The 15,982-nt window shown below is 46.4% G+C and overlaps 1 protein-coding gene across 5 annotated transcripts; it reads left to right on the top strand.

Annotated features, from left to right (window-relative positions):
* Positions 1-1,845: 1,845 nt before the first annotated feature.
* LOC125532037 lies at positions 1,846-13,746 on the top strand. 5 transcript variants are annotated; one of them, XM_048696234.1, is made up of 9 exons: positions 1,847-2,173; positions 2,271-2,428; positions 2,515-2,734; positions 10,840-10,988; positions 11,073-11,164; positions 11,245-11,313; positions 11,971-12,099; positions 13,028-13,140; positions 13,210-13,746. In XM_048696234.1, the coding sequence occupies exons 3-9, from the start codon at positions 2,727-2,729 to the stop codon at positions 13,463-13,465; spliced, it is 816 nt and encodes a 271-aa protein (XP_048552191.1). In that variant the 5' UTR covers positions 1,847-2,173; positions 2,271-2,428; positions 2,515-2,726; the 3' UTR covers positions 13,466-13,746. The 5 variants fall into 5 exon arrangements, with proteins under 5 accessions (XP_048552187.1, XP_048552191.1, XP_048552186.1 ...); XM_048696229.1 differs by having other exon boundaries at positions 10,126-10,988; XM_048696219.1 differs by having other exon boundaries at positions 9,748-10,988.
* Positions 13,747-15,982: the final 2,236 nt, after the last annotated feature.

Raw genomic sequence — 15,982 nt, 5'->3', positions numbered from 1 at the left:
CGCCCCGAGCACCGCCAAGTTGCAGATGCCGTGCCTCCAGATCGGTCAACCACAACAGCCACCTCTCAGCACCGCAAGGTTCCAGGGCCGCCGCCCCGGTATCCACGTGCCGCCGATAGAGCGTGTTGTCCAGGGCCGACACGCCACACCAACCGTAGCACGAGAGAGAAAGGGGCCCGCCGCACGGGCTTTGCTGTCGGGGTGGCCCAACAGCGACAAGGGGAGAGGAGTGAGGAGCGACGCGAAGGCGAATTGCACCTTTTTTTTGCGAGTTGCACATTTGTTTCTTGCTCCATGAGAAGAAGGACGAAAAAGAGTAAAATGCATCATAAGTCCTAAAACTATCGGAGGTGTGTCAGTTTAGTCCTATAACTTTGAAACTGCACTTTTGGGTCCTAAAACTATCAGAGGTGTGTCAGTTTAGTCCTATAACTTCGAAACTGCACTTTTGGGTCCCAAAACTATCAAAGGTGTGTCAGTTTAGTCCTATAACTTTGAAACAGTAGTTGTGGGTCCCAAACTATGTAAGTTTCTTCCTCTTAGATCCTAAGCTTGCATGGTTAGCATTGACCCACCAACAAGTCACTTGGAAATGCTTGGATTGTAGCCACGTTGACCTGACCCAATGGGCCCACCAGGTAAATATGCAAAAAAAACTAGAGCGTTGTCTCGCCTCATTCTCACGCACTCGTCTTCTCCCACGCACAGAATGCTCAGAGGCGACGGTACAGAGGCCATCAGTGGAATGATGGTTTGAGCTCCAGCGAGGAGAGTAGACCGGCCATCTCAGCCTCCCCCAACAGCAGCAGAACGACATGTTGCACAACGTCCAATTGCTACCCACCTATGGCTACTGCTAGGGTTGTGTCACTCTCAACGACCTCTGCGCCAGCTTCGCAGTTTCCGCGCACTCCTCTGTGTCGCCCGACAGCTCACCACCTATGACCATGCTCGTGCCCAAACAACAGCCTGCACGGCCAACTCTACGGCAAGGGTGTCGGGGCAACGACGATATCATCAAACAGAGAGAGAGAGAGAGGTGGGATGGCGTACTCCATCCCAATTGGCTCGGGATCTCCCCGGCGGCCTCGCCGAGGGAGAGGGATGTCGTCCTTCATGCCGACTAGCTCGGGGTCTCCCCGACGGTCACGCCAAACCTCTCAGGGAGGCTACCGTGCAGCTCATGGCCATGCAGGTGGTGGGCATGCAGGTTGCAGGACACACTGCAACGTGGAAGCGTATGTACCACTTTGGGGGATATAAACACATACAAAGGGCTCATTTGAAAAAATGCACCATGGATGGTGGCCATGCAAGATTAGGACCTCAGATGAACAAATATACATAGTCTTGAGACCCAAAACTGCAATTTTGAAGTTATGGGACTAAAAATGACACACCTTCAATAGTTTTAGGACCCAAAAATACAGTTTCGAAGTTATAGGACTAAACTGACATACTTCCGATAGTTTTAGGACCTAAAAGTGCAGTTTGAAAGTTATAGGACTAAACTGACACACCTATGATAGTTTTAGGATTTGTGATGCATTTTACTCGACGAAAAAACTCTGATTCTATGCACTCTGTCCAAAATTGACTATGCTCACCAGTAGCAGCAGTATGGTTCTCAAAAAAAAAAAGTAGCAGTAGTAGTGGAAGGTAGGGTCGGCATGCACGACTGCCACAAAGGAAAGGACAATGGCTACTGAATGCATGAGTGGCCACCTACCGCGCTTCAGTTCGGTCGCATCATCGACACGGACAGCCGGATGGACGGACCATATTATACGGGTAATTGGATTGGACGTACGTGATTAGCCGGACTATTAGTAGTAAAACCCTATCTCCATCTTGCCTAATTAAAAAAAAACCCTATGTCCATCTCTTCCTCCTCCTCCCCCGCCGTCGCCGCACACGCTCTTCTCGTTTTCTCTTGTTCGTTCTGGCTCAGGCTCACCGGCCCGATTCGTCCATGGCTGTTGATTTCTCCCACCGGTAAAGCAAGGTCACCTAGCCGGATGTATGGTGATGTGCGCGCCAGACTTGCTGGTGAACGCCGTCGCCGGCTGGCCGGCCGTGTCATCTCGCGCGCGGTGGCGATCTGACCTACATCCGGCGCGCGGGCCGGTGCAAGCACCCGATGACTCGTCTAGTTGCTTGGGTGCATGGCCAGGTATGCCAATTCTTCTGTTTTCCCCTCGATCGATTAATTGATTCCCTTACCCGGCCGCATCGTTGCCAATTACTTAACGTGTGTTCTGTTCTACTAGATCTGATTACTAAATGGCCTATGAAGCTGCTGAATGCCTCGATCTGCTTCTAGTCACCTCGTGAACGCCGTCGCCGCCGGCCGTGTATTGTTCTCATCTCGCGGCCACCCGGTCGGCAGATGTTTCCTCCTGATCTCCGATAATGGTTCCGCACCGAGGTATGCTGCACATCTTGGTTTCTTGTTTTCCCCCTCTCTTCATTACCATAACTTCTCACTGGTTTTCCCTTGGATCTGTACTCTAGCTCATGTCTCCGGGCTGGCGCCCCGATCCATCCATGGATATATGTTGGTCTTCTCCGGATGGATGGCCATGTACGCGCTAGCCTTGCTGCCCAACGGCTGCTGAACGCCGCTGCCGCCGGCCGGCCGGCCGTGCCTTGCTTGTTGCCATCTCGCGGCCGGCAGTGTCTGATGTTTCCTTCTGGTGATCTCAGACGCTGCACGGAACATCCACATGACAAGGTATGCCGGCCGCATCTCTTAGTTTTTCCGTTATTGTTTTCCTCTGTTCATCACAACAACCTCGATCTGCTTGTAGTCAGTCAAGATCCATGTATGGACCTCCACTCTCAAGCACAGTCAAGCAATCTTACATGTTCCCGTGAGATGCAGAGCACACTACATTTTAGTTTTATATATACTCCGATAAGATAAACGATATCATTTTTTTCGTTTTGCAACTAATTATAATCTCATAACCACCTTCTATCCGGTGTGTCCTGTGGTAGGTATACACAGCGATTCTACCCCCTCTCGCGCGTTCCCCTTTGTTTTTGCACTTATATGTGGCTAAATAAATTCTGATATTGCTCCGTCCGTCCCCATTCCTAGGGTGTAATCTTCCACTTGCGCCACCCACAAAGGGGAGAACATGAGCAAAAACATGTTACCCTCGGAAAATCCTATGCAGCAAATCTCGCTCGAGCAGATTTTGCCTCCTTGCATCCTCCTATGGGCCAGCAATGTTGCCAAGGGTCCATACCTCCCTCCCTGTAGAGCCTAACACATGAAACCGTGTAGAGACATTGGTTTGGCACAATCCAAGGTTAATTTTTCCTGGTGTTTGTAAGCTTATTATGTAATTGTTCTTCTTATTAAGTTTGCACTGTTGATACTCCTATACAACGTTGCCTGCATATGACTAGGACATTTGCATCTCTCCTTTCTCTCCCCCGTCTCCTTGCGCTCTTCTCGGTTCACCCCCGGCCAGGGTTTTGGCCCTTCCCTGCTGTATATATCTATAGCTCGTTTCCTTCCCTAGTGGAGTTTGGTGTTATAACCCCATAACCAGAACACTGCGGTTATACCCCCCTCTCATTCCCTTTCTTTGCACTTATATGTGGCTAAATTCCGACATTGCTCCTCCCGTCCCCATTCCTATGGTGTAATCTTCCACTTGCGCCACCCACCAAGGGGAGAACATGAGCGAAAATCGTCTCCCATGTCACCCCAGAAAAATCCCGCATAGCAAATCTCGCTCGAGGAGATTGCCTCCTCCTTCTTGTTTACGTGCCGCGCCCTCCATTGCCCTTGCATCCTCCCACAGGCCAGCAATGTTGCCAAGGGCAACGCAAAACGGTGCCCTGCCACCGACCAATCGTTATGTTGCCCAACACAAAATGGCAGGACCAGCGAAGGCAACACGTTTCGGAGGAGCGTCATCTTGATTTATTGGCGGCTAAAAATTCTTCAGCATTGTGCACACATCGCTGGAGGTCCACATGTGCCGCACCATCGACGGGACCCACGTGCACAGTAGAACTAACAAAAACTCTAATTTACTGGGTGTACAGAGATGCAAGAAGTCTTGATCCTTCGACCAAGCGACCCGAAGGCATCATTGGCTATCCACGCCTCCTCTACCCCGAACCGGTAGTAGGCCTAGGTCAGCTCCCACTCGAGCCATTAGGACCATCAGACCAACAGAAAATTATTCACACCACATAATCCGAGACACGGGTAGTGTAGATAGAACAACATTCTTCTTCTATTTTCTTCCCCACTTTTCTTCACTACGACCACTTTTCCGAATAAGATCGTGTCGGGGTCATGCATTCTCTCTGGTCCCTTTCACTCTGCATATTAGATTTCTCATAAGTCAAAGTTTGTAAACATTGACCAAATTTATTTTAAAATTTATCAACATCTACTATACCAAATAAATATAATATGAAAATGAGAGCGGTTTTTTGTAGGACGGGCTACACGGTACCCTCTATCATAGCCGTCCAATCTGGGCTCTAGTGTATTTGGATGTGTGCCTAGATTTGAAAATCGGCAGGTGCATGTGGACTAGCTGTCTCATATGTCCATGGTCCGTCAGAGCTTGCTAGTAATTAACAGAGGAGGAGCAGTGCACTCCTTGCTACAGTGGTCATATGTTTGTCTGTGCACTTTCTCACCTTTAAACGACAAATTATTATTTTTCACTCACGCACGTCACCTCTCTCTCTCTTCTCATTTCTCTCACACAACACTCATGTCCCACATCAATGTACTTATATTCTATGATGGATGTACTTATATTGATTCTGCGTTATGAATGTCAATGTTTTTGTATAAACATGGTCGAACTTCAAAGACTTTGAATTCAGACAAATCTAATATTCAGAGTAAAAAGGAACGAAGGGAGTACCAATTGCCATTGTTAGGGTTGGGCTGGAAGAACATGTTGCTTAGGGTTGCATTGAGCATCGAGTGTTGATCCTAGGATGGCATTGGTGGGCTGGAGTAGACCACGAGATAGGCCTACGTCGGAGCACCGGAAAGGTGGGCAACACATCGCCCATGTTGGGTGGGTAGGGAGAACCCACGGGCCGCGCCACTAGCAAGGAGGGAAGGAAGCACCCCAAGACACGTAGTAGCCAGTCCACGACTGCTAATGTGGATGTCACGGGCCGCCGTTTCAATTGCGTTCACTGTGATCACGTCCACGGTCGTGACACCGACCACGTCCATGGTTGAAGGAGTTCAAGCCATGGTTAGATCGGAAGCGGGCGGCCTGGAAAGAGGAGGGCGCGGTAACCACGAGGTTGCCGGAGTGTGTGTCTTTCTCGGAGTCGGAGCCAGTGTTAGTGGAGTTGTAGTTGCTGACGATGAGAGCAAAGGTGTCCTTTGCACGTTCGCTCTAACCTAGTGTGATATCCTTGAGAAGTACCTAAAAGTGTGCCTGGACAAAAGAGGGGAATGACTTGCATTGGGAGAACGGTGGCCATCACCTCATAGCGGCGGCTCAGGACACAAATCATCTGGAAGGTGGTCATTGACTTGTTGGAGACCGATCTGTCGATGCCGGAGAGGGCACCAACGAGGGTCTTGAGTCGGAGACAATAGGTGGAGACAATAGGTGGCAATGCCCTCCGTGTGCCACTTGGCATCCTCAAGGTGCAGATCAGACTTGAGCTCACCTGTTGGAGGTAGTTGAACTTGGTGAGGACAATCGAGAATAGATTCTTCAATTTCTTGTAGTTGTTGGCTGCCATGTTTGAGCTTGTATGGATGTAATTGGCTATCTTGATGTGATGCATAGAGGGGGGGCGAGATGGGAGGGGGGATGAAGAAAAAACCCTTACCTCCATGGAGGCACCATTGCAGGACTTGGTGGTGCCCAGAACGTCATAGGTGGCTGCACATGAACTGTAGTTCTTTGTGGAGAGGGAAAGGATCGAGGGCTTTGATTACCAATGAAGTGTGTGAATCACGGTACTTGTATTCATCACTAGGTTGTCTATGCATGTGCAATACATAACTAACTGTAATGAAGAGGGCACTAGGCGCGGGAGCATGGCATATGTGGGTGCAGCAGCCGGGCGCGTGCCATGTGTAAGACCTAGGCCAGGTTATGCGGGGACATGGTGATCGAAGTAGTCATTTGAACAGATCAAACCGAATGTTTATGAAAGTCTGAAGGGCTTGCTTACGATTATGTCTTCCATCACGCCATTTTCAGTCATCCTTCTCGGTCTATCACAAGCATCTTGTGATTTTGATATATGGTATACACACTGAATGAACAATTGACTGTTGCGAGAAGAATGAAGTCGACGTGAATACATGGTTTGTTTTTCAGTTTCATTTTTATTTATTGAGTCATAGGGAAAACCGTACTAGTAAGGTGTGTTGGGGGGGGGGGGGGTCCAAGTTACAGTGATAATTAGGTTGTCGTTGTTGCTCAATCCAAAACCTATTTCTTCGTGTGAAGAAAAGAGAAATCTCAATGTGCTGAGTGATTGTTCTATGAGTTAAGAGACAAAGTTCTTCGGGACTGAGAGAGAAAGAATCACTGGCAATGAGTCCACTTGACTTGTTCCTCAAGTGAAGTCGTGGGATAATTTGAAATCCCACCATTATGCCACATGTCGGTTGGCCGTTAGGTGGCGCGAACCCCTATTGGTTATTTTGCATCCACCTCGGGGTTGCTCAAGCTATAAATAGTTGCTCCTCCCCAACCTCCAACGGCTGGCTGATCCATTTGAGTTAGCAAGAGTTTGCTGAGCACCCCAATCCACTAAGAGAATTGCTAGAATACAAAGAGAGAATCCAAAGCCTAAAATATGTTAAGTCATTGAGCATCACGATGAAATAGATTGAAGTGTAGTTTGTGTCTATTACTCTTGTGGACTGTGCATCCACTCGACGGTTAGGCGTCGGTCTGAGCAACCAAGAGTCATTGTGGTTTGCCAAGGACAAGTATGTGAAGGTTTGGAGACTGTCTGGAAGAATCTAATGGAAGTAATTTAGTGTTGTAGATATTGATATACTTTTCTATAAAATTGATCAAACACATCAAATTATAGTCAAACCTAGCTAAAACTTCAATTAACTTGGAACAAAGATAGTATGTCCTTTTTCCACACAAGTCCACAATTTATTTTTGAGTGGCACACCAGTCCACAATTGACGAAAATGGTGGCGACTCGGATGTGCATGACGAATCGGACATAATGTACGCTGTGGAGGAAGTTGAATCCGCGGGGGAAAATGATGTTAGCAGCAGAGGAGCAAAGCGACGGTGTACACAGGCGTAAGTTTCTAGATTTGCAGAGCAGCACAGGCGCCCAATGTTCGTCCTAGTCTGCTAGTTAGGCAGGGCACTCTTCTTTCAGTTCTTTGTGGTGTCCGTCCTAACGCAAGCAAGAATTCGAGAGTGCGTTAACAAGTGTGATGCCATGATGCCCAGTGTGTATGTGATGCTTTCCGATTGTCAACTTGAGTTCCTTGTGTATTTAAGCTTAAAAAGCTTTTCTGATTTGTCATCCTGGATTGGAATACACAACACTCCGTAATGTAGAATCTGTTTGGAGGAGGAACGTTCTATCTCTGGCTGACGGACAGTGGTTTGTTTTGCGATTAGAAACAACTGTTAGGCACGTATTAAAAACATGTTGCCGCTGTTGTTTAAGTTGACTCGTGTTTGATGTTTACGTACGGGCCAATGGTCATTAAGATAGAACAAAGGGCTACAGGATGATGGGGTCAATTATAGAAAGCTAAGAGGAGTTGCATTAAATTCATGGTTGGCCGGGTGCGTGTGAGTGCGACGCAGACGGCTCAGGCTGGTTGTAATGGTGAGTACTACGTTCGTAATGCATAGTATCATAAGTTAGTATTTTAAGGTTGCCTTATTAATTGTCATGCATGACACAAAATAGTACAATATTTAATATAATACGGTATCATGATATGATACCACACTCTCTCTTTTCTTGTTTAATTATGTGCCATATCATCTAAAAAATCTAGTTGACATACATGATACCATTTATAATACTTCCATTACGACCAGCCTCAGTCTGGCTCACGAAATTGGCTGAGCCGTGGGCGGATTAGCTGTTTCGCCTGTACGAGCTGCCATCATATTTAATGCGCCTACACGACCTGGCCATTTTTACTACGATACCTAAGCTATACGGAGAGAAAATACCACGGACAGCATAGATCCCCATGCTATTGGACGATGCTGATTTCGGGATCATATGAGCCCGGACTCAGAAACGAATATCCGTTTTTCCTTCTCCTTCTCTCTTCTATTTCAGCTTCCACTCTCCCCTCTTGGTTGGTGTAGACTCTCTCTTGTGCATGACCTCTTCCTCTACATGTGTGAAGCTTAGCTCAAACCTATGTATGCACGAGAGAGGAGGATGAAGTAGTGTATCATCCAAAGTAGACACACATAAATGATAGAGTTCACCCTAGTACCTATGATGCGCGTGTCACTTGGCAATTGAGCCAAGGTCACGGTAGTGAGAGATGTGGTCTTGAGAGAGTCTTCTTCAATCCAAAGGATGTGAAGGTCTTGATAATTAAAGTAGAGGATTCTTCCCTTTTGAGCGGTCTTGATCCTTTAAGAGAAGATAAGATGAGCAAAGCTCTCACAAGATCCATTCATATTCTTTGCTAACCCTTGTGAAGAGGTGGGATGAAGTTATATATGGTCCTAGCCACGAAGAGGTAGATGGGGTAGGCGAGAGAGAGGATAGATGGCCCGTGGACCTCTCACTGCGTGCAGGCAGGACATAGCCGGACAGTCTGACGTGGTTGCTCGAATGGAGGCTAGCGCACGCTTCAGATGTTGGAGCAGAGATAAGGGGCTGCACAGTCCGGCTAGCCAGAAAAAGTCGCCATACAGAAAGTTAGACGGGAATTTTGTCCGGTCTGCGTTTTCCGGTGTGGAGGTTTTAAAGGCCTCTAGCTGGACAGTCCGGCTGCCTGATTCCAGTTGGCTTCTTTCTCCTTCTTCATCTCTCTTGTATTTCCACTTCAACGCTTCCCCCTTGGCAGCGATTGAGCCAAGGTCACGGTAGCGAGAGATGTGGTCTTGAGAGAGTCTTCTTCAATCCAAAGGATGTGAAGGTCTTGATAAGGAGGATTCTTCCCTTTTGAGTTGTCTTGATCCTTTAAGAGAAGATAAGATGAGCAAAGCTCTCACAAGATCCATTCATATTCTTTGCTAACCCTAGTGAAGAGGTGGGATGAAGTTATATATGGTCCTTGCCATGAAGAGGTAGATGGGGTAGGCAAGAGAGAGGATAGATGGCCCGTGGACCTCTCACTGCGTGCATGCAGGACATAGCCGGACAGTCCGACAGGGTTGATTGAATAGAGGCTAGCACACGTGTCAGATGTTGGAGCGGAGATCAGTGGCCGGACAGTCCGGCTAGCCAGACAAAAAGTTGCCGTATAGAAAGTCAAAGAGAACTTTTGTCCGGCTTGCTGAAATTCAGATAGACATCAGCTGCTGTGCGTGCATTGGCCTGTAGTTCAAATTTGGATAGACATTCGGATGTACCTTGAGCCTGGAAGATTGACATTCAGATGTTGTTTTGTTTAGATAAACATCAGCGTGGCAAGTTCAGTTTATCTTGAGCTCGAAAGATTGCCATTCAGAAGTCGATTTGTTTAGTTTATCTGAACTACGGCAAGTTGTTTTGGTCGCCAGCAGACACCGTAGTTCATTGGTTTGTGGTTGTGTGCAGTTCGGCTACCCGACAGATCAGGACTTGGCGCACACCATAGACATGGTCGTTGGCGTCAAGGACCCAGAGCAGGCGGTCGGACGAGGGTGGTCGGCGGCAGAAACTCCGAGCCATGCTTGGGGGGTGATAATGGTGGGAGGAGGAGAACTAACATTTTTGGTGCACTATTATAGGGCAGCCGTTGGAGACGGCACTTGCTCATGCCCAAAAAATATATATATCAGTTTTGGTGCCCGTTTATGTTTTTTACAACACCCTCTTTTGATGCCCTAAAATAGGGCAGCTATTGGAGATGCTCATAGCATGATATATAGATCAAATCGCAGTATTAGCCCTTTCTATGAGCTCACATCGTAACCTTCTCTGACCAAACTGCAGGAAGCACGAAGAGATGGGCTAGAGATATGTTCTTTTGCATGTTCGAATCATCTCCTACATATTTGATTCCTTTTTTTTTATCATACCAATAAGTTAGGGCCTCCTTTTTGAATCATCTCCTACATATTTGCATGTTTGAATCATCTCCTACATTTTTGGGGTGTTAGGGCCTCCTTTGATTCATATGATACGAATTTCATAGAAATAAGAAAATCATAGGAAGTGAGATGTCAAGCATCTCAATTTCTATAGAGAAAAATATGTCATTTGATACATAGGATAGAAAATTTTTCATTGAGTCTAGGCTAATACTTTTTTTCTTTTGAAATGTGAAGGATTTGTTCTTATCCTACACAGGAATAGGAATCCATTCCTACAAACCAAAAGGCTTCATAGGAATTTTTCCTTTGAAAATCCTACCCTATGAAATTCCTACAAGATTACTACTCCCTCCGTTCCCAAATATAAGTCTTTCTAGAGATTTCAATAAGTGACTACATACAGAGCAAAATGAGTGAATCTACACTTTAAAATATGTCTACATACATCCGTATGTTGTAGTTCATTTGAAATGTCTAAAAAGACTTATATTTAGGAACGGAGGGAGTACAAACTAAAGGAGGCATAGATGTTTAGAAGGCCTCTAGCCGGACAGTCGTCCACAACTGAGCTGTTTATTTTTTTCCTGCATATGGGCTGTTGGGCTCGTAAAAGACCAGGGCCTGTTAGCAATAAAACAGAGTGCTCCTTCCTCCCCGTGCCCCCGTTCCCCTTTCCATTTCGACCGGCGGCGGCGGCGGTCGGCGGCGGCAGCGAAAGCACAGCTCGTCCCCACCACTTCCATTTCGAGCTAAGCCCCACAGGTGAAGGCTAAGAGCAAGCCGTTCCCGTGTAGGTGTTGTGCTGGTCAACTCAATCTTGACCCAGTGGGGATTTCTAATTTGCAGGCCAAGAGATGGCGGCCGTGCTTCGTTCCGCGACTAGAAGGTTGGCCGGCCATCTGCCGGCGCTTGAGAGGGGCCACATCCAGCTCCCAGGGGTAGGCCTTTGACCATGCCCACCAATTTCTCTTATCGGTTCCACACCTAGCTAATCGTAATCGAGATCTGATCTTTGCAGGCTTCCTTCGATCCACTCAAGGGCCACTGCTCAGCCCACTCTGGTTTCACTTCCCACTGCTCACCCCAGGTTATCTCATGTTCCTCTATCTTACAGCAGCACACAAGGATTTTGCAAGCCCGTTACCCTTTGCTTTTTCCTCACTTGGACACCCAACTGCAATGCTCCAGATTTTATGTATCTATCTACAACCTATTCAAAAGCAGCTATTTTTCAAAATCATTCAGCAACACATAACAAACTGAGTTGTTAAAATCAGACCCTTATATTCTTTCAATGTCGACAATTATAATTACAGAGAAATCTTGTGCAGGATATTGGCGTTTAGTTGCCTAGACAATATTTTGTTGCCAAACATCCAAGCTGAGGGGTGAAGTCTTCCTGCTCCACATCAAAATCTTACTGCTATCCCTCTTTTTGGATAATAATAATTGGGTAACAGAAATCTCCCTAGCGGAAACCTATCATCACTACACAAGAGGAAGTACAGGGGGGTAGCAAAGTATATGTTTCCTCATGAAAATAGCTGCACTGACAGAAAAAGATTGCACCCTTAGTTACAGTCAGTAATAAGAAATAACAAAGATGTTTCCATACTTTGAATATGCTTTGTACCTTACAGTTAATTTGGCTGGTTCTCAAAGTGTACGCCCCCCTACTATCAAATCTGCCTGCTCCTTCCTCTTGTGTGGTAATTGAAACTTATTTTCTGCTTCTTCGTTGCAGACGGCTGCACTACATGGCGGTGCTTTCAGGCCAGCTCGCATCGCACCAAGCAGCAACCCCGTGGGCTCTATGTGCACACGCATGTTCTCTACGCCAGCTGGTGGCTCTGCCCGGCCACCGCAGGACAAGGTGTGTAAACGGTTGTTTAAATCATAATATTGCAGACCATATGTGGTCTTACTTGGGTTTCATTTGCACTAGGCTGCGTATCAAAGTTTCAAATAGCAATCCTGTGTATCCATGGCAATGAGGTTGCTCTACTTGCACTAGTCACCATAAGTTGAGGTTCATGTGGATCCTCTGTGTACTCAAGTGTTGTTTTCCATGTTTCCCCTGATCCTCAAGTGTCTACTGTATGCTCACCTACCGCACAATCAACGCTAGTAGATAATGCATCATGTGGTACTATTATTTCAGTCTACTAAGCTACTTTTATCCGACAACATGGAAGTTTTTTACGACGTGGCCGAATCATAGCTCACACCAAGTTACATACAGTAGCCTACTTAAAGTAATCACACCTAAATAAATTTGTCTTCTACCCAGCCAACCTGATGCTAAGATCAGCACCATTCTTCATACACCCACCTGCAAGAAGCATATTTAAAATGCATGCCCCGCATAAGCCACCCCATTAACTCGAACAGGCTGCGCTTAATTCGCAGCAAAGACCATTCGAAATGACATGCAGGCCATCAAGTCACCCAACAGAGTTTTAATTCCAACACATCTGCGGATGTATGCAAGTGCCAAAACTCAACTACCAGACAAAGCTCCATCCATGCGGATTTAAAGAATCATGGCCCACTCACGGCTGCGTATCTCATCTATTAATTGAGTAGCTGTCATCGTATTGCAAAAAGTCCTATATTAATTAGTAATCTCACAAAGCGCAAGTGGGTGACCGAGATTTCGGCATCGCATGGCACCATGTCTCAAAGCTTGCAATTACCCTATTAATATGCCGTTCCGATGTCTTAATTGCTCAAAGCTTGCAATTACCCTATTAATATGCCCTTCCGATGTCTTAATTGCTCTATTTAATGTTGTTTTGTAGTTTTGGTTTGAGGTGGTGGTGCATAGGACACCGTGCCCAGAAAATCCCCGTCCTTGCCTTTACCGTAAAAGGTTCTACAATGTTGACAAAGATAAGGCCGAATTAATCTTCAGGTTTGTATAGATAAACATGTTTGTTTTAACTTTTTTCTTTTCCTATTATATTGACGTGGCTATGCGCAGACACTTTTTGAGCAGGGTAAATCAAGATTCAAAGGCCGCCGCTAGTGACTCGCTAAAGTCGCGTTTCACCAAGCTTAAGTTTATCGTGACAGATAAGCTTTATCTTGTTTTGGTTGGAGCCGCTTTAAAATCTGGAAAGATGCAGCTTCTTATCGTCTGTGCTTTGTTCTACGTACTCTTTCTGAGGGCACCATCTTTTATGCGAAGAATGGCGAGGGTTGCTGCACCACCTGCCAAAGGGAATGAGTCAGAGTGATGGTTATTTTTGTTGGTGCTCTGTATTGGTGGAACTTTATTTGTGAACCTTCTTCTGTACCTTAGGTGCTACTTGGTCTGCATGTGTGAGACTTCATTTGTGAACCTTCTCTGTACCTTAGTTGCTACTTGGTCTGCATGTGGACTTTATTTGTGAACCTTCTCTGTACCTTAGTCGCTACTTGGTCTGCATGTGTGAGACTTTATATGTGAAGCTTCTCTGTACTTAGTTGCTACTTGGTCTGCATGTGAGACTTTATATGTGAAGCTTCTCTGTACTTAGTTGCTACTTGGTCTGCATGTGTGAGACTTTATATGTGAAGCTTCTCTGTACTTAGTTGCTACTTGGTCTGCATGTGTGAGACTTTATATGTGAAGCTTCTCTGTACTTAGTTGCTACTACCTGGTTTAGTTGCTACTACCTGGTGTGCACGTGTGACTGTGTGAGACGTTATTTGTGAACCTTCTCTGTACTTTAGTTGCTACGTGGTCTGCATCTTTGAGACTTTATTTGTGAACCTTCTCTGTACCTTCACTGCTACTTGGTCTGCATGTGTGAGACTTTACTTAGATGGTATGGTGAGCTCCGTTGTGCTCGTCATAGTTGCGTTGGCCATCAGAGACGCATAAATGATAAGATTGCTAAGCTTAACCATGAAAACACGCTTTGAGGCTGTACCTCAAGTTACTTGTCATCTTTAGCAAGCTTGCTTGTCACTTCAAAAAGAAAATAGTGCATGACATTGCTACAGTGATTATGTTGCTCCTCTTTTTTGTTTATTGGTGAATTTGGATAGCCAACATGTATGCATTTTCTGGTAAGTATGTATAACCCCGTATTTGGTGTGTTTAGAAAATAACTCTCTCGGCTACTTGGTGATAATTTTGATGGCCAATTTTGTATTCCCTTCGTCCCACATAAGATCGTTTCTTATATTGTGGAACGCAGGGAGTAGTTTTTAGTTTGTAGGGAATGAAAGCATTCAATCTGCATCTTAGAATATATTCTATATTCAGTTTGTAGCTTTGAAACTGACTAAATGTATAAGTTAGAAATTTTTTTTACCTCGTTTTTTGACACAAACAAAACTGATCTTGTCATAAAAAATGAATAGGTACATACGCATATCTGTACGGAATTTTTCCACAGTTGACTCAAATTTGTACATATAAATTAGAGAAATGATCGCTATGCAGTGGTCTCAGAAGCAAAACTCGCAGCATGAATGGCTTGTTTGGACTGTGCCATCACCACGGCATGCTCACCCAGCTTGACAAAGGTGCCCAGCCTTATCGGCACCCCTCATATCCAGCCAAAATATAGGACGCCCGGGCGCGTTTGGGAGCTTCCGCCACGTCGGACCTGACAACACTACCCCACCACAAATTGCACCAAATTCATCAAACCCTCCCCCTTCCCGCGTCCGAGCCCTCGCCGTCCGCCAACCTTGCTCCCTAGCCTCACCGCTGGTCCTAATACGCCGCCCTAGATGTCATCCAGCCCGTCCTTGATCGCCGTGACGGAGGCTGCGCCCGCCTTGTCCGTTGGCGTCCAGTCCTCGACTTCGTCGTGCAAGCCGGAGAACATCACCCGGAGGAACCGGCGCCGCCGACAGCAAGAGAGGGAAGCGGTGCGACGGCGTCGCAGGGAGCGGATGTGAACATGGACGAGCAATTGTCCCCCCGCCACACCCGGAACCCTGCACCCCATCCATCCTGCCGTTGACAAGGATTGTGTTGCCAGACTAGGTTAGGACAGAGGACGGTATGACGGCCAGTTGGGGCATTGAGGTCAGCTTTCCGCCCATGCAGATGTCGCCAGTGGACGTGTGTCACTCGCCGCTTCTTCGGGTGCGGACAAGCACTGACACCAGCGACGCCCGTGCTGCCCATAGCCTGTTCGACGGAATGACACAACAAGACTCATTATGTGTTTTGTAGCTCCTTTCCAATCAAATTTGCGTATGCCATGTTCAATGTTTTGCATAGACCACTAGTTTATTTCGTACATGATGAATGCTTGCAAACCATGATCATTTAGGAGTTGTTCATGTCGGACATGATCAATGATAATCATGGTCCGACTCAAATGGAGTATGAATTGGGGGATCCAAATTGACCATTCATTTGAAGTTGGGACAACTTGAATTCCCAATCCGAGCAAGAAGAAGAAGAAGAAGCCAAATACAGGAAAGGCAAGAGGTCAGGCATTCTCAATTTTGAGATATCTTGTTGGTAAAAGCTTGGTTGGCCACCACTATGGATCCAATATGCGGCACCAAGCAAAAGGGAAACAAGTATGGGGAGAAGATTTAGAAGGAATATCGTGAGAAAAATGAATATGTGGAGCCGTATCCTATCGTCACCAACCGCAATGTGGCATATCTCCAACATCGGTGGGGGATCATTCAAGGTGAAGTGAACAAGTACGCCGGCTACTACTCACAAGTGACTGACCGCCCTCAAAGTGGGATGGGAGTAGCATCTCACGTAAGCTACTTCATCTTGTCATCATTTG

Source organism: Triticum urartu, chromosome 1 (assembly GCF_003073215.2).
Source record: "Triticum urartu cultivar G1812 chromosome 1, Tu2.1, whole genome shotgun sequence".
Taxonomy (NCBI): domain Eukaryota; kingdom Viridiplantae; phylum Streptophyta; class Magnoliopsida; order Poales; family Poaceae; genus Triticum; species Triticum urartu.
Note: the sequence above shows the minus strand (reverse complement) of the source record. Positions and strands in the feature narration are given on the sequence as shown.